The sequence below is a fragment of the Condylura cristata genome, unplaced genomic scaffold (assembly GCF_000260355.1).
Source record: "Condylura cristata isolate star-nosed mole 26May11 unplaced genomic scaffold, ConCri1.0 scaffold00021, whole genome shotgun sequence".
Taxonomy (NCBI): domain Eukaryota; kingdom Metazoa; phylum Chordata; class Mammalia; order Eulipotyphla; family Talpidae; genus Condylura; species Condylura cristata.
The window spans coordinates 2,015,723-2,040,823 of record NW_004567122.1 but is presented as its reverse complement, the minus strand read 5'-3'; the positions used below and the strand labels follow the sequence as shown (position 1 = coordinate 2,040,823).

Genomic DNA, 25,101 nt, shown 5'->3' with positions numbered 1-25,101 from the left:
AATGTTTGAAATATTTTTTCCTTGAAACAATTAAGGACATTAATAAAGCTAAGTGTTTCAAATTCCAATGTCACATTACACATTTTAAAAAATTATTAGGGTTCAGTTCACAACCAGGTAGTTCAGTAAAGCAGCAGTAATCCTATAATTTTTCTGTCTTATAGATTGCGTGGATGATACTATTATAGTTCTGGCTGAAGAGCATGGTTGTCTGGACATTATAAAGGTTTGTCATTATGTCTTATTAACTATTTATCCTGTGTACTGGGATCTAATAGCAAACTATTCTAAAACTGTGTTTATTTCCTTTTAGATACTTGTTTTTTCACAGTGGCAGCCTAACATAAATCTATACAAAGTCCAAATAAAGACTTTTTTTAAAAAAAATAAAAATGTTCTTGAGTAGCAAATACTTGTTTAAAGTGTATTTTTGAAATGAGTCATTTAAAACTGTTCTTTTCTCCCTTTACTTATAGGAGCTTCCTGAAAATGTGATAGATCTTTTGAAGAAGTGCCTCACTTTCCACCCTTCCAAAAGGTTAATATTGTTAAAGAGTATGGGGTTACACTGTGCTCATTAACATACCAGAGTTGCTCTTATATTCTTACTAGTTTCTAATACTGACATATATTGAATAGCATAATTGATGTTATCATAACATATGGTATAAATGTCTTTTCATAAAAGAAGAAAAAAGTCTGCCGGAAACCTGGCATATACCATAATTTTCTGGATCATTTTCTAGCCTCTAATTAGGAAGTCAGCTCAATTATGCAGTATATATTCCTAGACACAAATGATAAAAGAGGAGTAAAAACAACAATTTATTGGTGATAAGTATTACAACAAAGAACTTGAATAATTGATAAGGTAAACTAACAGTTGTTGATAATAAAAAAAGGTCTACTTAGAAGCTTTATTACTTCTTTTCATTTGATTGTGTCACTGTTAGCCAGGCAGTTTTCCCTAAATTCCTTAAATGCATAATATTTGATAATTGTAATTTGATTTGTCTTTAGAAAACATCATTATAAAGACATGTTTGGAAGAGACACGTAATTAAAAATCTTTGAATAAATATGCCACATTTAAAGTCAATGTTGGAAGATAATATTGTTTCCACAATTTTTAAATTTAATTACGATACCAAGTAAAGCATGTTTACATTCGTCAAACTAAAAGTAAAAATTGGAGGTGCTCATATATAATAATTTTTGATAGGTCATAAAGCAAAAGAAGCTCAAAGGTAAAAAATTCAGCATTTACTCACTCACTTGATTGTTAAAGATAAATATCTGATAAATATCTGAAATGATTTTCATTCATGCTCTGTATTTTAAATGTGTTTCTCCAGGCCAACCCCAGCTGAACTAATGCAAGACAAGGTTTTCAGTGAGGTTTCATCTTTATACACCCCATTTACCAGACCTGCCAGTCTGTTTTCATCTTCTCTGAGATGTGCTGATCTAACTTTGCCTGAGGATATTAGTGAGCTATGTAAAGGTAATGATCAATAAAGGCACAGACAGTGAGGAGTGAGAACAGTAAGGAGTACCCTTACTCTAGTTTCAGTTTTTAATTTATTAACAAGATTTTCATGCAATTAAGAGATAATTCTGGAAATATTAAATATAACTAACTTAACATTTTAATCCTTTAAATTTAAATTTTGTTGGAACAAGGGTTTAAAGAATTAAGGAGAATGAATGAATAGATGGAGCAAAAGAAAAAGAAAAGATACTTTGTCATGCAAAACAAAGTCTCATTTTCATTTCATTTCTTAATGCTAAAATCAGGTCTTCTAATTCCCAATAGATTTTTCACTGCATCAACATTTAAGTACCATATTATTTAAAATTTACTACAAAATGGTTTCTAGAAATCATTTAGTCGATCAAAAATTTGTTGAGTTCTGTATGTTCCACACACTGTTCCAGAAACATTCATACCAAATAACCAGGCAGAAAGACATTTGCTCACATAATTACTCCTGTAAGTGGAGGTCATTATGAACATAGCACTGACAATGAAGCATGACTTGGCTTAAGTATCATGAGAGACTTCTTGGAAGAGGCAACCATTGTCTCAAAGCATGAGAGACTTGGTCATTTGTGATGGTGTCCTAACCCAGAACTGCCCATAGAATCTGAAATATTATATAGATCTCTCTGTATGTTTGATAGGAAGGGCAAAAAATCCCTTTTCTCAAAGAAACTAAATGCATTTCCAATATGCATATCTGCAGTTCACCCTCTCTGCGTTTTCACTATAGTATGACTTTTCTATAGGGAGTTTTACTGGTGCAATTTTTACTTTGCTTTGGAATTTCAAATAGTGTTGCCTATTGATTCAATAAAAATAAAGCCTTTTAGCTATGATTCTTTTTAATTTGTTTGAATAGATATTGACAGTGATTACCTGGCTGAAAGATCTCTGGAAGAAGTATATTACCTCTGGTGTTTAGCTGGAGGTGACTTGGAGAAAGAGCTTGTGAACAAGGAAATCATTCGCTCCAAACCCCCTATCTGCACACTCCCCAAGTAAGGAAAGAAGGTGTCTCTTGGAAATGAGCAGAATCTAGTTATAACATTAACATTTTACTTAATAACATTGATAACAATTTTAATGACATTAATAACATTAAAATTGTGTTGGATTGTTTCCTTTGGTAAACATTCCAACTAAGTAATTATAAAATTAAAAATAAAGCTCTTGTTTTCTTGATTATCATATCTAATGGCAATTTCCAGTGACATATTTATTGTTGTTTTCATAACTTGAAGTTGTTACTATAAGACTTCTTAACATAATTGATGTTCAATAAATGACAACTGTACAAATGAAAAAAAAGTAACAAAGAGTTAATCGTCTAGGCTAGTACGTCTTTTTTTAGGTGATGACTTATTCTTTTAATTGTGGCAATAATAGGTTTGTATGTTTTATGAGAAACTATTTTCTGTTTTCATTTATATTTATAAAGTAAATGTGCTCTATGGCTTCATTGCATATTTGTCCTAGCCATCAATGTGTTGGGAAAAATCAGAGCTGCTGGTGCTCTTGGACACCTGTAGTTTAGATTGGAAGTTAAATAGTAGTACCTTCCCACGGGCCAGCGTTTTAAATTTTTAGTGTTGGACTAGTTTTCATTATTGTAGGTTATTGTATTAATAGTGTGCTGGTTATATTTTTTCCTCTCATCAAATTTTTTGGTTAATTCTTTGAATATATCACTGGTTCTCTATGTTTCCCCTTTCTCACCTGATTTTTTTTTTTTAAAGATTTATTTATTTGTACATACAGAACTGGGGTACAGGCCAGAGACTCAGGGGCAGTGAGAGACTTCACCAGAGACAGAGTGGGGAGCAGAACAGGCAGATCAACGAAGTACACTGCTGAGGGGAGCAGTGGGCGGGTCAGGAGAGGTCTGCCACGCCATGTGGTCTCCTCCGGGGAAGGTGGGATCAAACTCATGTGGAAGTGGCTTTAGCTTCTCAGTGCAGTGCTTTAACCCGCTGTGCCACCAGGGAGGGCCCTCACCTGATTTTTAAATAGTAACAAACTATTCTGCTCATACATTGAATTAAATAGAAAAACAGGAAGTAAAGTAATAGAAATTCCCAGAATAAATGGTTTGAAGAATATATAAATTCTCAGAAATAATCCTCTGAAATTCTGAACAAAGCATATGCATTTAATATTTATTACATGTATTATTGTGCATATTAATATATATATCAATATCAGTCATTATTTTTCCTAAGGTGCTACCATCAGTATGAATTTTCTTTTTCCTTTGATCACTCCTGTAAACTTCCTTAGGAGTACATTAGTATAATGTCAGGAGAGTAATTTTAGCTTCGAATCTGTATGAAAACGGAATGTAAATCATACTCTTACAATCCTAAGATGTTGATGCACTATATTCACACCAACCAATATATGTTTAAAAATGAGGGAGGTTTGTAAAAATTTCAACCAGCAGTTCATTTTTTAACTAATCTATTCAGTTAAAAATCCCTTTCTTCAATGAAGTAATTGATTTAGGGTAATTTTTTTTATGTTTTATACTTCTTTTGAATTAATATTGCAGTATAGCATTATATAAGCATTAGGTTTTCATCATTGAGAATTAGCCTGTGTATCTGCTCCATTCAGGTCATCTCTAAATATCAGTGTTAAGAAATAATAGATCAGATTTTGTGTGTTTGTTAATATAGTCATTTTTAAATCTCTTTTCAGTTTTCTCTTTGAAGATGGTGAAAGCTTTGGACAGGGTCGCGATAGGAGCTCACTGTTAGATGACACCACGGTGACACTGTCATTATGCCAGCTACGAAACGTATGGAGAACATTTCGGCACATATCTTTAATTTTTTTTTTCTTAGTAAAACCTTACACATACACATGAAGCCTTGATAAAATACATGCATTTTTCTTTAATATTTGTTCCAAAGAATAGCATTGTTAGAAAACATCTATTCATTGACGTTAGTACATATTCTTGATGATTCACAAAGGCAGTTTTATCAGTTTATTTTTTTAAACTTCACTGGACGCATTTCTCTACATACTTGGTAACATGATTTATTCAGTTTTTAAAAAGTTATTATTCTAAAAGCTGTGGGATGATATTGTAGTATAATACTGATTTTTAACTACCATTTTTGAATCTTTTCATATTTATGCTGTATTTGCTTATGTTTACATTGCTAGTTCCTATCTTTTGCCAATATTTCTATCCAGCAATATATTGATTGGAAGAGTTTTAAGAATATATTGTAGGATCGGAGTCTTAATTATTTATAGTTAATAGAAAAATCTTCATATTTTGGCTTTTCCTTTTTTTTGTTTTCTACACCTTTTTGATGGTAACTTTTAATGTCTAGTATTTTGATTTCATTAATGTTTTCCTTTATAGCAAAGTATAATTTATTTGATATATTTTGCTAGTTGCAATTTATTTAAAGTTATGCCAACATTATGAAAGTATTTTATAGCTATATTTTTACGAGATTTAAAGCTTCCCCCTCCCCATTTAGCCCATTAGTCTATATGAAGTTTTTTCTTTGAAGAAGATGCAATGTAGTTATTCAATACAATATAGTAATTCCTTGTTTTAGCATCTTATAGTGAGTAATCCTTTCTTTGCTTGTTAAGTTTATACTGCTAACTCTTTCACATATGCCTGATTATCTCACTTCAATCGATTTGTCAAATCTTAGCCACTGGTGCCTTATCTTACTATGTAATAGTTTTATATGAGGTCTGATATCTAGCACAGAAAGATACTCAATTTGTCCTCAAAATGGAGTAGTAGCTCTTTGACACCTTACTCTTCCATTTGATTTAAACTTCATTAAGCTTCAAATAAAAATATTCATAAAATTTTATTGGAAATATATTGAATTTTAGGTTAATTTGTAGAGAAATGGTATCTTTAAAATATAGAGTCCTGTTTTCTTGAACATGTATTTACACCATTATTTAAGTCCTATTTTATGTCAAATATTCTTGTTGCTATCTCTATATCATATTTTTTTTTTCTGTATTAGATTCTTAAGGTATTTCATTGTTGTTCTTGGGGTATGAGATATATATTATATATGTATATGATTTTTCTTGCTATGAAGTAAATCTTGTTTGAACGTAATATAGCAATTCTAGTTCTCTTAATTGGCTTATCATAGTATATCTTTACCTGATGTCATTTTGGTCGTCTCCTTCGTATAATTTAAAATATTTTATCTAGCCCTCTGGTGACCAAGGGATTCACTCTCAGCACCATCACTGCGATAGCATGAGTTCTATCCCTGGCCAGAGAGCTGACCCACATAGCCAGCAGATCTCCCCTGTCTCCCCTCACTACTCCCTTCAGCAGTGTATTTCAGTATATTGGCCTGTTCCACTCCCCACTTTGTCTCTGGTGAATCCTCTTACAACCACCCCCCACACACACACACACTTCTAGCCTACACCCCAGTTGTTCTATGCAAATATATATATATTATTCTATATATATATATATATAATCCTTTCGTTGAATTTTGTAATAACTTTAGCAATTCTGAATTGTGTATGGGGACATATCGTAGTAAAAATACTATAAGCTTTCACCTAACATTTATAAGAGACATCTGAAGGTTAAAAAATTGAAAAACACAAACTATTCTTCACAAATAATTACTAGAGGCATGATATAACTACATGTTTATGATAGGAATGAATTTTAGATTCAATTTTATATTTTTCTTTGTTCCTTTATAAATTTATAGTTCCTGTGTTATTTATTCTCTTAAATACAGATCAATGTGTCTGGCTCAGGCCCTCATCCTTAATATTTTCTCTTCAAATTCACAGAGATTAAAAGATGTTGGTGGGGAAGCATTTTACCCACTACTTGAAGATGAGTGAGTATCTTTCATACTTATTTTTCTGTTTTTGTTAGATTATATTAATAGGAATCTTATGTATTTTCTCTGAAAAATGTTTGTTAAATGAAACACATAGGTACAATGTTTTGGTTTTCTTAAATCTTTTCTCTTTTGTCAATTTGTATTTGTTTCTCTCTTACAGCCAGGCTAACTTACCTCATTCCAACAGCAATAATGAGCTATCTGCAGCTGCTACTCTTCCTTTAATAATCCGAGAGAGGGACACAGAATACCAACTAAACAGAATTGTTCTCTTTGACAGGCTACTAAAGGTAGGTTGTGCTCTATAGCTTGAGGTGTTAGGAGAGCCTATATGCTATTCCTTATCTTTTTCCCCCCACACTGGTAATTCTTAGGGCATTTTTATGTTATGAGAACAAAAATTCTTATGATTTTCTGATTAACTTTAAAGATAAAAATGATATATGTTTATACTAAATAAAATTAAAAAGAAAAACAAGATCTAAGAATCTATACAAAATAATATTATGCAAAAGATGAATATTCTTATGTTTAAAGAACACAAAAGCAACAGGAAAAAGGTGGGAAAACAGACAAATGTGAAAAGAATATTGTAGAAATATAACTAGTTAGCAAGTAATCTATTTAAAAAATTATCTTTACTATAATGAAAAATATATAGGTTTTATTTCATAGTGCACTAGCAAGTGAGCAAAAGTATGTTAAGACTGAAATTCTCATCCTTTCAGAATAAGTGTAAAATGATTTAAAGAAGCTCTCAGGAATTTGATAGTATATATCAGGAGCCATAGAAACAACGAATCCCTCTGTCCGAATAATTATATTCTAGAGATCTCCCTTAGTGCACAAGCTTATAAAAATATTTATAAATCTGTATGCAAGGCTGTGGAAGTAGCCGATATAATGACATATTTATTGAATACTTTATATATCACCAAGTAATATGCATACTTTATTTAATACATGTGAGGCTTATAATGACCTCACCATAGGACTCATTTATAGTTCCCTGAGAGCACAGGAAAAGGAATGATTAAAAACAATAGAATCATTTCCTCTCTTTGACTGTATACTATGAGCTTTACGGAAGATAGGGGACTATTCCATTACAAATTTGTATGTATTAATAACATCAGAGAGAGTAGTTTCGCATATTTAGAAATTTATTGCAGGTCACCTCCAACTTATATCACTGATATAGTTGAATTATCCAGACTGAAAGATAGTAGTTGGTAATTTGAGATACCTGTTTTCATCTATAGGCTTATCCATATAAGAAAAATCAAATCTGGAAAGAAGCACGAGTTGACATTCCTCCTCTTATGAGAGGTTTGACTTGGGCTGCTCTCCTGGGAGTGGAGGTAAGAAGGAAGAGAGGTGAGAAGCTGAACAAGAAAGAAAGAAAGCACTTTCCAACTAGTGTTTTTAAAATGTTAATCAGGTCATGAAATATGACTATTAAGACTGGCAATTTTAAGTGAAAAAAAAATAGAGGAAAAGAATAGATTAGTAAGAAGAGAAAATATAAATGAAAGTTAGATTTATGCTACTTAATATTTCATTTGATGGGGTCCATAAACATCATCTTGAAAATCAATTTTAAAATCAGATTATTTTTATAAGCATTTAGGAATAAGATACCTGTTGATAGTTTGGAGAAACTGCATTCCAGTTTGAATGATAGAAATAATTAATATATTTTTGTGCTTTTTGGTACATATATCTTATCAGAACTATCATGGGCCAAGAAGAATAGCTACGTTTTCTTTGACAGCACTCTCTGTAGCAGTAAGGAAAGCAGAAGCTTTGCAAATTTATTTTTGTGACTTACAGTGCTAACAGACAGCTTGAGTGACAGCATGATAACAGACCAAATCCCTACCAGGTTTTCTCATTTCCTGTCCATTTCTTTGTCATCCTGCCTTCATATAGTCTCCTATAGCATATTCTATAGATATCATCACCCATTTCTGTGTATGTGAATTCCCTCTGCTATTTTTAGTCCTTTTTAATTCTTTATGAGAGAATTGTGGTTTTTTTTCCCCTATCTGATTATCTTGATGGGAGTTTACAAAGTCTGTGTTTTTGGTTACTTTGTAAAGTAAGCCCTAGAAATCTGTTTATAAAAACTAGAGCTACAGGGGGGGCGAGAAGACAGTCGACTCAGCTGTAGGACTGTGGGTGCCCTAGTGGTGAGTGTGGTATGTTAACACACTGCTGAAGATGTGGGAGTATGTTTCTGAATCATACAGTGTTGAAAACCAGTGCTACCTTAATAGAAACAGGTAGCAATCAAAAACAATGGTGCCTGTTTCTACATAGCACACACTGCTAGTTAGAACCATACAGTGCTAGACTTCAAGATGACATCTGAGGTCAGGTTACCCAACCTCTCATTTATTCATTCGCTGTGCAAGAAAAGTTGAGACACTGTGCAGTGGCAGACTTTGAACCATAGATTCTTGCCTCTTTCTCCACCATTACAGTAAAACAAAGTAATAGGAATCATTTCATGCTGTTCCTATAGAACTTGACCAAGACTTGAAGTGGTTTATCAATTATTTCTCTGTAATGCAACTGTAACATGAAAATTTCACTGAGATGATCCATCATCCTCTATTCTCCCCTCTTACACCCCTCTCCCAGTTATTCAAAATTTCTCTATGAAACTCTGAGACAATGAAGAACAGTTTGGCTACACATGCTTGTAGCTGAGTGATTCACTTCACACACTTGCCTTCTTGTGCATGTAATTCAGATGTCTCCCTTAACAAATGGCAGCTAGCCAGATTCTCATTACATGTTGCCAAAGATTAGAGAGTTTTTCCAGGAGTATATTTAGGTTTGAATGTGCCTTTCTATAATTGGGTGTATTTTCAAACATAGGTATTTATAAGAAGTAGATTTTGCCTAACTTAATAAAAAATCTGATGAACTAATATATCATCTCACACTTTTCAGGGTGCTATTCAGGCCAAATATGATGCCATTGATAAAGATACTCCAATTCCTACAGATCGACAGGTATGTCTTAGTTTTCTCAACCTAAGATAATTCTGCCAAATCTTTAAATTATAGAAAGGTATGAGGAATTTTCTTCTCTTTATGCAGTGTGTGTGATCTCAGAATAACCATGACTAATATCTGAAACTCTTTTTGTTCTTTCCTCAAAGTAATCAAAGTCAAGGAACCTAATGATTGTACTTTTTTTAATCTGAAGAGTTTGTGTGTCATTTAGACCAGCTTGTAAATGAAGGTTTTTTTTGAAACTTATACTAATAAAAACACAACTTTTTTATATTTCGAGAAGATTAATATAAAATCAAAACATCAGCCACTAGTATTATGTAGGTGGTATATTCTGAAATTCAAAATACAATCAGTCCTTTTCCTAATCATGGGGTTTTATTGGGGATCGCTCACATATCGTTTTTTCGTTTCACAGATTGAAGTCGATATTCCTCGGTGCCATCAGTATGATGAGCTGCTGTCCTCTCCTGAAGGCCATGCCAAGTTTCGGAGGGTGTTAAAAGCCTGGGTAGTGTCCCATCCTGATCTTGTGTATTGGCAAGGTGACCATTCTCCAAACTCTTTTTGAATTATTAGGAGCATGTTGTATGACTCACAATCAGAAAAACCAAAACAAAATAGCAAAACATCCTTGGCTTTGTAAAAAATCAATGTTGAAGTTGTATTCCATTTTTTGAAAGATTTATATACAGTTTTTTTAACTTTGTCTAAATGCCTAGTGCATATCATTTAAATGTGTGTTATTTAAAGAAACAGCTTGCTATCATATTGAATTGGGAAAATACAAAGAACGTTTTATGCTAGCTTAATCTTGATGGATCAGTGTTTTGAACACTTATGCAAATAGCAAAAAAGTTTATACCATAAATAAATCTTTATGGATCATTTTTTTAAAATCCTAATGCAAACAACAGCTATTTTTATATCACACTGAAAAATATTACACTAAATTTACAACTTAGGGTTGTAAATTTCCCAATGTTTTCTTGATTTTTAGCTTTTCTTATTATTTTTGTAGTTATTGATAAATTCATAAGTGGAAAGACTCATTCCACTCATTCCTGGTTTTGAATATGTCATAAACAGTAATTTTTAATATTTCAATTATTTATTTCTGCTCAGACTTAAAATGAAGCTCTTATTACTTTTATTTTAACCTCTGTGCATTTTGAAGTCCTAAATATTAACAATTATGGGTAGACTTAAGTACATTATTTCCACATGACTACAGATGAACAGCATTACTGTCAATAAAGATCACAAATTTATGTTTTACTTCACAATTTTTATAGCACTTTTTTCATCATCCAAGAGAAACATGTTAGACAAATCTAGATGAGAAAACACACCTGGAGATGCTAAATTGTTGCCAAAATCACACACTCAGGATTAGCGATGGAATAATATCATAAGCATTCTAATCATCTTTGTATTTTTCTATGACTTTATTTCTCTGATTTTATAATAATATTATTCCAAATTATTATATGATAATAGCTGTTTAGGCATTTAGGGCATTTATCACATGCCTGTCATTATCAATTCCTCCTAACAATGACCAGTGAAGCAATAATGTATTTTGTGTGGGTAGCACAGTAGTTCGTAGAGTACTTACTCCACGAGTATACAGCTGCACGTCTGCTGCATTGTGCTTACTGGAGTTCTTCCCCTTATTCTTCCCCTCAGGTCTTGACTCCCTTTGTGCTCCATTCCTATATTTAAATTTCAATAATGAAGGTAAGTCTATTTTTTATGTAAATAATCATTGTGCATATTATTCTAAAGTATTTTGCTCAAAAATAAAGTATTTTATTATAAGGTGTTTGCTCTCTTGCTAATAGATACTGTAAATTTCTGTGAATCTGACAGAGAATTACTGGAGAATTTCAGTTGTGATCAGGCAGTACCTAGAGATTTGGAGAGAATCTAATCTAAGACTTTTACTTAACTGATTATTCTAAATGCATTCATCTACTTTGGTGACTATCTTTATGAAACTTTGGAGAAAATTCTTACTTCTTCAGAGATTAGTGTTAATCACTATCTACTTTCTAAATAATTTTGTAGAGAACTCAACTTTGATCTTATGCCTCTAAAGCCTATCATTTCCACTACTAGCTTTGTAATGAAGACTTTTCTTATTTTCCCTCCAGAACCCATACAGCACTTGCATATTCAGAAATGAATCTTCTGTCGTTTCATGTTCCAGTCACTTATTTACTAACAGCTAACCCTGTTTTGTGTTGGCATAGTTTTTTTGGTTTGTTTGTTTCTTTTCTGTCTGTATGTTATAATGGCCTTTTAGATAGTAGGTTTTTCAGTAAGTATTTTTTTCAACTTAGTTAACTTAGTCCCCCTAGTGGTATCACATGTAGAGAGTATTGCATGGATCTCTAGAAGCCTCCTTCTGTGAATCTCACTCTTTTCAAATTCTATCTCCTTCATGTAAGAACTTGCTAAAATTTGTGGAATTGAGTAGAGATAGCATAATCCCAAGTTTCTGTGTTTGAAAAGTTTTTAAAATGCACTGTCCTCTCATATCATCACTCATTACCATAGACCTGAGGCTTGCTTTTTTCAGTAGGTGTAGTCCCTGATCAGACATGTTGTTTCACGAATGGTCGGGAATCTATGTTTAAAGTAACAGTTTAAAACTTGTGCTTGTAAATCCTAAATTCCCACTTTTCTTTGTTTGTGTTAGCAAAAATTAGGAATTTTGAAGCTTCTATAGTTTGATAGTGATTATGCTTAGAACTTTGATATATGTATAAAATGTAGGTAATGATGGATTTATTATTGTGGGATAGGAATTTTGAAGCTTCTATAGTTTGATAGTGATTATGCTTAGAACTTTGATATATGTATAAACTGTAGGTAATGATGGATTTATTATTGTGGGATAGTGACTGTCATGGTAATTGAAAATGAAACGTTACCAGGGTAGCTTATGCTCTGTTGTCCAGAATATCTCCTGCCATTAGGGGCAGAGGATTCCCACTTTACTTCAGTGTCTCCATCAATTATGGACATAACTCTGGTATATGGTGCATGGAGACATGCTGAGGGGACTCTGCTACAAGGGCACATTGACGAACTTGGCATACACCTTTGCCTTACTCTTTTTTAGCCTTGGCGTATGCATGCATGTCTGCTTTCATCCCAAAATACCTGTATAACTTCTTCTTGAAAGACAACTCTCACGTAATACAAGGTAAGCACATGTCTTTATTTGTCCTTTTACAGAGAAAATGTTTATGTCAAAATATTCAATGTACTGTACTGGAAGAAATATGAGGATATCTAGAGAATCCTCAAAAAAGTAATTAAAACGCAACTTCTGAATTGGTCCTAATATTTACTGTCTGGCTGGTTGGTGCCTGGTTATCCGGCCAGCTCTCTGGGCTATACTAGGTAGCTTCCTATTACATTGATTTCTATCTGGGGCTGCACTGACTGTTCTTTGAAGGTGTATAATTGGCTTACCACTAATGAATTTGAGGTTTATGGTAACTGATTAACATCACAGAGGATGTGTATATTATATATTGATAATGAACGCCCAACTTGAAAGGATGACCTTTTTTAACGATAAACTCCTAAAATATACTTTTAGGAAGTTTATTATACAGCTAAATAAAACAAGATCTTGTCTCGTTTATGAAAATACCAGAGAAACTGTAGTAGAGATAACATGACTTTAGAAAAACTTGTCAGAAAGACCCAAAAGACTCTTAGTTTGATTGACTAATATTGTAATGTAAAATGTCACGTCTACATTGTTCCAAGAAACAATAGGCAATATGTTTTAAATCATTTATTTCAATTTTTACACTGATTGCACATATTATAAAAGGCATAATTTCAGTTATTCTCCTAGTAAATAATTGTTCAACTGTGACCCTGTGCAAGGCACTGCTCAAGGAACTGAGGTTTTAAGGTAAAACTAGCAGTCCTTTTCCAAGGAATTTCAACCCCCAATATAGGAAACAAATGTGAAAATAACAAATGATAAGCCAATGAAATATGTATATATTATTCCTAGTACTATAGAATATTAACACAGAGGAAGAAGTAGGAGAGGTTATTGTGATTTCTTTACCTTTTGGTGGCAAAGGAAAGATATAGCATATCCAAAAATATTTCATAAAGTAGGGGGTACATATTGATGAGTTTGAACCTTTAGCAGGAATTTGCTTAGAAAAAGGGAAGAAAGACATCTTCAGGAAACAACAGGAGAGGAGTGCAATAAAAATGCACAAAATTGGATCGTGAGGCAGCTGAGGTCAAATCTGGTGCCTGGAGTCAGAGAGAGCGAGGGGAGGCTCAGGCAGGACTGAACCTGCCTGTTGCTGGTTACTGAAGTTTATGGAAGAGCAGCAGTGTACTTGTATTCAAAGTGGACTGTTAGGCTTGGAACTAGAAGTAGCTGTCATTTGATTAGTTCCCCTCCTTGTTCATTCTCCCCGTTACCTTTGTCTTACCAGTAGTGATGGTTCTGATTGACTTAAATGGCACCTGCATATTTTTCCTCCCAGGTTTTGGAAAATTCCATATTGTATAAAATTGATCAATTCAACAACTTATCATAGAATTACATAATCATTTTGTCATTTAATTGCACAGAAATACAGGTTTTTGTAGTCTGTAGCAACTTTAAATATTCTTTGGAAGAAAAAAAACAAACTTGTGTTTAAATTATACCCTAATAGAACTTGACTTTTACCTAAAAATTTTTCATAAGTACATTATTTAGATTCTCATAAATATGCTAAATGCTTTGCCTCTTCTGGATGAGCAAACTATGATCTATTTAGTCAAGATATCTTGATTTTTTTTTTTTTATCCAAGGTCTTCATAACCTGTTACTCATAGAAATTTTTTTTTTAAAGATTTATTTACTTATCCATACAGAACGGGGTACAGGCCAGAGGTGTGGGGGTGGCGAGAAGATTCACCAGAGACAGAGTGGGGAGCAGAACAGGCAGATCATGAAGTACACTGTTGATGAGTTTGAACCTTTAGCAGGAATTTGCTTAGAAAAAGGGAAGAAAGACATCTTCAGGAAACAACAGGAGAGGAGTGCAATAAAAATGCACAAAATTGGATCGTGAGGCAGCTGAGGTCAAATCTGGTGCCTGGAGTCAGAGAGAGCGAGGGGAGGCTCAGGCAGGACTGAACCTGCCTGTTGCTGGTTACTGGGGAGCAGTGGGAGGGTCAGGAGAGGTCTGCTGCGCCATGTGGTCACCTCTGGAGCTGGTGGAGAATCGAACTCATGCTGAAGCGGCTTTAGCTTCTCAGTGCTGTGCTTTAACCCATTGCGCCACCAGGGAGGGCCCTACTCATAGAAATTTTTAAGAGTACTTCTTACAGAAGTAAATAAATACTGTCAGCTTTGTTACTCAGATTATTCTCAGTAACACTACCATTGAGCTGACAAAGTACCAATACATATTGACAGTGCCAACAATTATTAAAATATCATATCCTGATTATACAACTCAGCTTTGGCTCTCTCCATTATCCAAGATTGTTACTGACTGTCGGGTCAGCTTGTTTGCCCCCAACACACAGCAGCAAACACTGAACACCAACCAAATGTTTGAAACAGGGACAAGTGCTCGTTATCAGGAAGGCCCCGAGTGAGGTGATAGGCGTCTACTCTCAAATCCACCACCCTGAAGAAGGGGACTCAGGGTTTTTGTAGGGGAGGGTACATGCTGAGGTCTGGGGAAGGAATGTTCGTTACTTAGGGGAGTCACATCAGTCAGCAAGGAATATCAGACATTAGAAAGTAGGCTGACAGCTTGCAGCAAAGACATACTTTGGGCTATTGAAGAAAAAAGCTGCCGTGTAGTTATTAAGATATGGTGATGTTGCATGGGCGAATTGGTGCTGGGAATTTCGCAGAGAAATCACACATAGCACAAAAATGAAGGATGATGAAATGAATATATTTTTTTAAAAGTTTTTTTATTTTTTTAAAAGATTTATTTATTTATGCATACAGAACTGGGGTACAAGCCAGAGGTGCAGAGGCAGTAAGAGGATTTACCAAAGACAGAGTGGGGAGCAGAACAGGCAGATGGACAAGGTACACTGCTGAGGGGAGCAGTAGGTGGGCCAGGAGAGGTCTGCCGCGCCATGTGGGTCACCTCCGAGGTTGGGAATCAAACTCGCACTAAAGCAGCTGTGGCTCTCTTGCAATGCTGCTTCCTAACCTGCTGTGCCACCAGGAGGGTCCTTAAAAACTTTTTAAAAATGGAAACTAATCGTTGGTAGAAAATCCGACTCTACTTTAGTGTCATTATACACTTAATGCACAGCCCAGAAAGCTGGCCTGTAAAACATTTCATACTGTTCTTTTGTGTATCATTCACCACAAAAGCCATGGGAATCTGGGCACCAATTAAACATAACACTGAGGCAGGTTCATACTTGGACAACAGGAAGATGTGGTCCTTACAGATAAGAAAGAGTGAAAAGGGGACATTATTTACAAATCTGGAAAACTAACATGGGTAAAAATTTCTCCAGCTTTCTGTTTAAGTTTCTAAATCCTCTGAGGGCAAGGGTATTATCTTCATCACTGTAAAGTCCCAAACTTTTAATATAGTGACACGTACAGCTCAGATGGCGATATAACCGAGTTGTGATGCTTTTGAGAGTTAAAAGTCCCAGACACTGAGTGTAGAGGTAGCAGATGGGGCTACCCCAGGTGAGGCAGGAACCTGAGATGTGTGGACACACTACACGTAGGCGTTCAGTAGGTCCTGAAGGAGAGGGAGGAGTAGAGGTGTGAGAGTCTTAAGAGCAGGTGTCAAAATTGAGTATAACATACACCTCTTTTATCACCAAACAGTAACAGAGAGGAAAGAGGTGCAGCTGTCTCCCGGGTTACGATCTCCAAATATAGTGCACTGCTCATGTCTAGTCTAAGGCCAGGTCTGTGGCACAGGGGACTTTACTGATGGGCTGTTGGAGACAGCGGGAAATATATTGAGGGTGTTTCTTCAAGAATGTCTTGCATCATCTGAATAAGGAGATTTTTCAGAAACAGGGAAGGTTCTGTATTTACAAGATATAATATGAGAACTACTCAGTGAGTCTGCATGTACATTTGTTGCCAGAATAGGGAATGTGAGCAAAAAAAGGAAATGACTCAACAAGTATAGTCCTTACAATTACATTTCTCTTTCCGTTCTTTTTCCATTTGGACATAATGTTGGGTGCTTGTCCTTGTGTCTTTAGTCAGTAAGCCAAATTTTGCAGCTGGGGAGCTTTGTAGTGGGAAATCAGCTAATTTGGGTTCAGACGCAGTAGAATAACCTTGACTTGGTTTGAGTGCTGTGAGTCAGATGTCACCGAATGGTTTATTTTGGGCATATTTTCGTTGACAAGGGATTTATGACTCTGCATTTTTATCTCTACTTATCATCTGCAGTATAAACTAGCAGCCTGATGGAAAACAGCAAGTAGCTACAGAACTGAGAATGCCACTTTTGATTTGTGAGCAGAAGATACATTCTGCATTAAGCCTGTCCTTAATCTTCATCTCCCCTTTCTTCCAGCTAAGACTGCTAAGACATTGAAAGAACAGCTGTTCAGGACAGGAAAAAATAAGAACACCCATGTATGCAACTTTCATGAAATAAAAAAACAAAACAAGCACATGACCTATTTTAAAAAACTACACGAAAAGTATGACAGTGTTGTATAGGATCCTCACACTGAATTGTTATTCAGAAGTATGTAGTCTAAATAAAGAAGCTATCAGAAAGGGTGGCAGTAAGAATTTTCAAATAGAGGGATTAGAACAGGAAAGGCAATTTATTTTTCATTTTATATTTCATTGCAAAAAATTAGAAGGTACAAAGTTTCATTAAAATACAAACAATATACATCAGAGGTGGTTTCCTTCACTAATGCAGGTTAAACTTCACTGGGGGTTTAAAGGGGGATTTTATAACTAACTTGATACTTTTTTAAGAACTTGAAAATACTCTTTGGAGGTTATCTTATGTCACTGGATGCATATATTTATTCATTATTATAAATCACAACGTGTGAAGGTTTTCAGAGTCAGCAGTAATACCCATAGAATTCTTTGCTTTATTTTGACACAGGTCTTTTTTTTTTTTTTCCCCTCTGTATCTGCCCTTCAGTTTTCTCAAGTTGGTTTATACATCAAAGAATATATGCATTTTATGGTTTAAAAATTGACTCTGGGCAACTTAAAAATGCGTTTTTGAAATAAGACATGGTGCTGACTTCATCAGTTGTACCATACCCCCCTTTAAAGAAATGCTTCTGAATGTGACAGTCTATACGCTATTTCATGCTAAAACCTATCCTGAGTAACCTAGCACATACCAGCCTTGTGTTTTATATTTCCATGTGTGAACTAAAACATAGGTAATAATAGCATAAAGCAAATGAACATGTGTGTTTGTGTTATATGTAATACAAACTGTACGTATGCGACATAGTTACAATATGTATCATCTGTCATACAAAGCCTAGCCCTTGGTACTTGGCAGAACACAAGGAAAATGTTTGCGTGATGGATTAGCTTTCTTCAGTAGACCCTTAATTAGCCATGTAATCCCACATAGTAATTATCTTTTATCAGGCTCAAATGAGAGTGATATTTAATAAACTGGAGCAGCACTGTGGAGAGTTGCCCGAGGCATACTTCCTGGATGAAAATGGAGCATGCTTTTTAAAAGCTAATAACTGCATGCTTTCATGAACACACAGTTGAATGCTGTGACTGTTGATGTTCCATACCTCTGGCTTCTGGTAAATGAGGACTATAAACATAGCATCCCTAATTGGGAAGAGAAAGAAAACATTCAACATAAGTCAAACCCGGAAGTCCCTGGGGACTTGGAATCTCTCCTGGATCTTTATAATTTTTGAAGCTGACATGAACTATTCCCTCCCTGTTCTTCGAGGAAAAGCTGTAACAATGGATAGACAGATCAGTTCTGTTTCAGTAAAACAAACATCAAATTAAGGAAAAGTCTTAAATACCCACTCTTTATCTAGAAGCCTTGGATAAAATTTTACATAAGACCCATAATTCAGCATTTTCCAGGGCATTGAGTACAGTACCTCCTCATCTTTGTTTTTGGCCTTGCTGCTCCTCTTTATAAATTATGTGCTAATTATAAAGTACAGCATGGTCATTAGAAGCCAGGTTTACATTTAAGATATAGGGAAACACTACTGATAATATCAGATTATCAAGGATTGACTACCATGACTTGAAATATTAAAAATTAAAAATTTCAAAAACTTAAGAAAAAAAGACAGATTATTTTTAGAGGTTATTTTCACCAAATAATTGATTTGAAAAATAGATCTGTTACTTTACTGGCAGAAAGTGTTGAGGTTATTAAGAGAAACCGTCACTGAGTTGTCATTTATATCAAAACGAAAAATCTTGAGTTCTTAGAAATACATGTTCATATTGTTTTTAATTAGAAAAAAATGATGTTTACTTGCCTTTGAGTCAGTTGTTGCCAGTATCTTCTTAAATTAGTAGATAGCGAGTAGATTGACAAGAATAGTAATTTGTTGAAAGAATGGGAAAACTAAGGAAATACTGCTTTTATTTGTGTTGAATCCTATGAATTAGAATGGGAATAAAGTCAATAGCAGGCACTTTTAATTAGCTACTGTGTACCTGTTTTCTGATTAACATAATGTAGATTCATATTTCTAAATAGCCAAATGCAGTCTTAGGTGGAAATGATTCAGGATAGGAACATATGCCTGTATCTGAATAATATGCAGACAAACTGAGGCATAGCTATTCTGCTTGTTTATAAAGTGGTGTTCCTCATTTAAGCATCTGCAACATATTTTGAACATAGAATAAGTTTGAGACATTCAATCTCACTAGAGAAAATGTATTCATTAGTATTTTTTTAAAAGAAAAAACATCATTCGTTGTGTATAATTGTGACTCAAGAAATGAAATGGTAGCTCTGAAGGCAGGAAATCAGCGGTGGCACTGCTTTGTGGTAACCTTGGTTAACAATTTGCAGTCAGTGGTTAAAGTCGTAACCTAACAGAAAATAGTGTATTTTCTTCATGGAGAAATTAAATCTCTTGCTAGAAGTAGATAAAAGGAACTTATGTGAATGTGATGGCCTGTTGGTGCTGCATTAAAAATGATGGCTGATTGTCATTTCAGAATATCTGACTGTGTTCTCTCAGATGATTGCCTTCCATGACCCGGAGCTGAGTAACCATCTCAATGAGATTGGATTTATTCCAGATGTAAGTACTTGGTACGGTAATAGGAAATGAGTTCCAAATAGAAAGTAAAATTGGCAATACAGAGTGCTGTTTTTAAAGTTTCTGTCATAGAAATCCATATGTGAACAAGTTCCTGCAACCAGTTACAGTCCTTGTCTACAGTTTCCGCCTATGGTCTTACTATAAGTGACAGGATATAGCTTAGATCCTCTGGCCTGTTGAAGAAGCAGAAAGTTTGAACTAAGTGAATTCTTATAGAGCTTCTCCTGAGTTTGGTCAGATACGTTACCTTGGACTTGGCCAATTTTGCCTTCCTTTAGCTTCTCAGCAGGCCACATCCATGTGCTCAAAGTCAGAGGTCATTCAAAGTCATTCATACAGATTACCAGGTCTCCTTGTGCTGCATGATGTGGGGTCACGCCTCTTTTAAAGGCACTTGGCAGGAGGCTTTGTAAACCTCTTCCCTCTTAAACTTTGTTTACTGATTATGCCCTTCCTCTGAAGACTTACTGTGGAGGCTCTCATGTTGGTGGTCCAGATCAGGGGTGAAAATGTTCACATTAACACTCAAATTAGTGCATTTAAAGTATTAGAAATAATGTTTTTGTAAGAGTTATTTTATTTATGTATCCAAGATTGCGGTGTAGGCCAGAGGTGCAGGGGTTAAGGGAGGGAACAGTGGGGAACAGAACAGGCAGATCTATTGAAACACACTTCTGAGGGGGCAGTGGGGAGATAGGAGAGATCTGCTGCACCATGTGGGTCAGCTCTCTGGCCAGGGATCAAACTCATGCTGTCCTGGCTGCAGAAAACTTCACAGTGCTGAGACTTAACCCCTTGTACCACCAGGGAGGCTCCACTAGCAATAACTCTTATAAGTCCTTACAGAGTGCTTCGAAGTTAAAAATATATTCACAAACATTTCATTTGACTCTCAAAGCAAATCTGTAAGGTGTATGAAGCAGATAACTTCGACATTTAGTAGTTAAGAATTTTAATATTTGGGGAGATAGCAGTAACATGTGACAATCCTCTGTCCCTAACTGGTTCATCTTCTGCTGGGAGAATAGAGGTCAGCACAATGGGTGTAGTTCCTCCCAGGTCATTGCCCTGTAGGCTGTGGTCAAGACTGTAGCCACCATCCTTAATGCAGACTGTGCCATCTGCTCCTAGGCTTATCCGAGTCCCTGGCTTGTTTAATAAGTATTCCAAGGAGAACATATACAGATTAACAAGCTAATGAAAGAAAATAACCAGCCTTGACAAAACTTGTAAAAAAATTAACCAGTTTATATATCATTATATAACTATATAATCTTTCCTGTATCACATTGTAAATTTGAAACAGAATACAGAATAATTCTCAGTTCAAGTTTATGACTAGAGTTGAAGAAATTATGGTGGAACTGCTGACTCCAAATTGGTAACTGTGTGAGCGTTTCAAGGACAAACAAATACTAATGCTAAGATACAGTCTAAATGGAGGAATAATTATTTTCAGAAAAGTGTCTTGAAAGCCCCTAATTGTACTCACTACCGAAAAGAAAACTGACATGAATTTCCATCAGTGTTGGTTTGACAGAAAATGTATATTAGAAAGTATGTACGGGATTATCCAGATAGTGTATTAAATCCTTGGACATGTTCATGAATATAGATGGTATTGAGGATGGAATCACAAGGGGGAAAATAATTTATCTTTGCTTTAGTTAATCAGTAAAATTGAACCCTGGATCAATATAGTGTCAGAAGCAGTGGGGAGCAAAATCACTTTGTGAAAACATGATACCGTGACGACACATTAGGGTTTACTGTGTGCCCAGCACTACTCATGCCCTTTAGGTAAGCCATCTAATCCTCACAAGTTTGTAAATCTAATGTCTGCCACGTATTTATATATAGCTGATATGGAAAAGACTAATGGCAAAATGGAAATACAATATGAAATAACAATTACATCAAATGTAAGAGTAGGTAAAAACTCAGCGAAACATGTCCAAATGTCATTGCCTTCTTGGAGGGGAATATAAATATGCTCATTATATGTAGACCCCAAGTCAGGGCTCCTGCAGATCAGGGATTTGATTTGACCCTACTTAATAGCCAGTACATGAGCCTATTCCTCTGTCATGAATACCGGCTGAAAGCGCAAGATTCCGAGGCTCCTGGGTCAGAGACACAACACAGGCTTATTCACAGCACAGCAAGTAGTTTGAATGTGAGCATGTATGTGCTGGTTTCCTGTAGCCCCCCTCCCTCCTGAGAGGGTCAAGGGTCCAGTTGATGCCTGCATATACCACAGCTTGCTTTATAAAAGAGGAACCCTGAATTGGGGGAATTTGAATTTTTTTTTTTAATGGACAGTGAGCCTGCCTTTCCTTTGTTCTGGAGAGAGAGAGAGAGAAACACTACCTTATTTCTTTCAAGGGTATAGGTTAATCTGTTCTTTGCTGCAAAGGGGAGTCTATCTTTATTTTCCAAGGCTTTTTTTTTTTTTCATATGAAAAGATAATTTAGAACCAAGTCATCAGTATCTCTGTTCAGAAAAAATGCAAAAGTACAAGAATGCATAAACTTTAATGGTAATTATGAAAAGAAGAGAAATAAAATGTGTAACTTTTAAATCAGTCGAAAGGATAGCAAAATTCAAGCAGTCCTGTAAAACCAGAAAGAACACATAAGGAATGTAGACTAATCAGATTGCCGACTTAAAGGGAATTTCAGCTGTTTAAGAAAATCAATCTATGCACTCTGTATAGAAGATAAAAATTTCAAGATATTGGTAAAAGAAAATAAACATGGCAGGCTATTATTAACCAAAAGGCAATTAATGTAGTGATAATAGTGTCATCTACAACACAGAAAACACAACAGACCCACCATCTATGGAACGTGGTGGCTGACAGAGATCACTCTGAAGCCCTTGAGAAAGACTGTTGAATAAGGGTCCTGATGCAGTTGGGTAAATGCATAATAGAGGTGGGAATCAAAGCCAAACCCCACATCATACATAAGGACAAAATGTGGGCCCTAAATGTGAAATGTCATGTTTATAATTTCTATTAAGAAGGAATTGTTACAGAAGTAGAAGACCTAAATTTAAAGAGAGAATCAGAATTGAGTGGCACAAAGGGGCCTTCCGTTCTATTGCGAATATATGAATTTGATGTAAAAGTTTTCAAAGTAATTTGGCAAAAGGTATGTTCAATCTGGATGGACACTACGTTGGTGCTTATAATGTGCTGCTACCTGGGGCAAGTTAATTTTCAACAGTTTTGAAATCATATTTTGTGCTTCCCTTTCCGCTACGATCCCCTCACATAGTTACTGGGGCATTTTTAAGCAACTTCTTGTGGGGACTTCAATGCCAGTATCATCAGGAGGGCAGTATCTGTGTGTGGTTAGTCTGTGACTCATTCATAAGCCATGTGGACAGGGGTCAGTTCAGATGGGGGACACTGGTGAGCATTTGGCAAATCATGAGCATCCTCAACCCCACCACTGTGGCCTGTGAAGTTACCTGCATCATGACAACAAAGTGCTCCCAAGTCTCTCTCTGAACAGTGACAACATGCTCGTCCAAACACTCTCAGAGGCACAGTTCTGCCACTCCGGAGAATGCTGGTGTAAACGAGGAAACTGAGGGCACTGAGCATACATCTTCGCCTGGAGAAAATGCCTGTCTGTGCTCTTCGCAGAGAGGATGGGCAAAGTGAAAGGCACAGCAAAACCAAAGTGAAGAGGTTAATAGAAGATTTGTTTTTCAAGTGCCAAGTGCTGTAATCTGCTTGATTGTTATTTTTGTTTTGTTGGCCTGCTTTTGAAGTCTGTGCAGAATATGAAGTGCTGTGTCTGTTGTTAAATTAATTTTATGAACAGATTTGATGTTTTTAAGGTAGGGATTGTTGACAATGCGAGAGGGTGTGATGAGATGCAGCATTTTTCTTGCTCTATTAGTAATCACTTGTTTTTGTTGCATTTCATTTGTTGGTGTGTGCAGAACCTTCTTTTCCTCCCTTGAATTGTCTTCAGAATTCCACCTTTAAAATGCTCATTTAGGCAGCTTACTGTGCCTCTAGTAATGCAGGCTAGGACTCTGCAAGGGGAGGAGAAGCGCTGTAGTAATGAAACCCCAAGCTGGGTTTCCTGCCAGTAACTAATCCTATCACCGCCAGCGCCCATTAATCTGCCGTCACCATCGAGCATGGCTCCCAGTGCAGGGAGATTGACTCCTGGCTCCTTCCCATTTGCCGAGGGTCACAGAACTCTGCATCCTGAGTGACGCGCAGCCAGAATTGTTAGGAGTTGTGTGCACTGATGTGATGCTTCAATTATAGATGTCACGGCAGTGATGTGATTTACATATAAATAGGTCGAGTAATGTGTATTTGACAAAATTGAGGCCAGGCTGATTTTATCATTTTTGCCTTGGTGTATGTTTCCACTTCTGAATGTATGCCAAGCCCGAATGAGAGCAGGAAAGTGCCTTCTTTATTCCTAAGGAAACTGTTTTCCTAAAATGCCAGCAATAGCATTCAGCTTGCAAATTATGAAAAACTGTCGGCTGACCATTAAGAAAAATGCTGAGGCCGTACCTCAGTACTAGCTGTGCGTGGAAGTGATGATTGCTGCTAAGGACTGAGCTGATATCTTCTGCGACAAGCAAGTCTGCATCGGAAGTGCTGTCCTTCCCCTGCAGTCCTCAGGGTCACTCCACTATGCCAGATCGCCTTCCTTAAAGCTTGTCACTACCACTTTCAAAATTTGTATACAGTTGAGTTTATCCTAACAGAACATGTGAATGAAGTGCTTAGAAATACTTACTGCTTATTTTTGTCTGTTCTTGTGTTCCTTCATTCGTCCCTGACTTCCTATCATTATTTTAACATACAGAAATTTTATATTTTATTCTGAAAAGACTTCTGACCATGAGCTTTTGAGATTTTACCAAGATGTGGCCCAGGGTAATGACAAAGGTGATTTGTTACACGAGGAGTCCCACTGATCTGTCCGAGGCACCTCCCAGTGCTATCGCACGTCCTGGGGGTTGGCTGCTGCCGTGGCCTCTGGCATTTGACCTAACTGCATTTACTGACCACGGCTTTCCAGGGCCCCGATACAAGTGGCTTCTGGAGCTCTCTTTCACAACAGAGCTAATGACCTTTCAGAAAGAGCCCGTTTCTTAAAAACAAAAGTCTACTTACTCCACAAGGAATGATAAAGTAATAACTTGTTACTTATTTACTGAAATACTACTGAAATATGTGCACAAAAGTTAAATATCTAATAAGTTTGCCCAGTTAGTAAACCCTGGCTTGAATCCACACCACTTCAATCTAACGAGTCCTTGTACTGGTTGACAGATGGAGAAGAGAAGTATAAGTTAATGCA

General features: G+C 35.7%; 1 protein-coding gene across 3 annotated transcripts in view; it reads left to right on the top strand.

Annotated features, from left to right (window-relative positions):
• TBCK (TBC1 domain containing kinase) overlaps positions 1-25,101 on the top strand; it is a 129,251-nt gene that overhangs the window by 47,369 nt on the left and 56,781 nt on the right. For all 3 annotated transcript variants that reach the window (XR_001145668.1, XM_004686599.2, XM_012727935.1), the window contains exons 8-20: positions 165-226; positions 477-538; positions 1,356-1,504; positions 2,403-2,541; positions 4,241-4,340; positions 6,359-6,408; positions 6,575-6,704; positions 7,677-7,775; positions 9,376-9,438; positions 9,860-9,986; positions 11,131-11,181; positions 12,572-12,655; positions 19,646-19,731. Coding sequence is in view for 2 of the 3 variants with exons in the window: in XM_004686599.2 (XP_004686656.1) it covers positions 165-226; positions 477-538; positions 1,356-1,504; positions 2,403-2,541; positions 4,241-4,340; positions 6,359-6,408; positions 6,575-6,704; positions 7,677-7,775; positions 9,376-9,438; positions 9,860-9,986; positions 11,131-11,181; positions 12,572-12,655; positions 19,646-19,731 (1,202 nt within the window). In the remaining variant the exon portion in view is untranslated. The remainder of the gene's footprint in view (positions 1-164; positions 227-476; positions 539-1,355; positions 1,505-2,402; positions 2,542-4,240; positions 4,341-6,358; positions 6,409-6,574; positions 6,705-7,676; positions 7,776-9,375; positions 9,439-9,859; positions 9,987-11,130; positions 11,182-12,571; positions 12,656-19,645; positions 19,732-25,101) is intronic.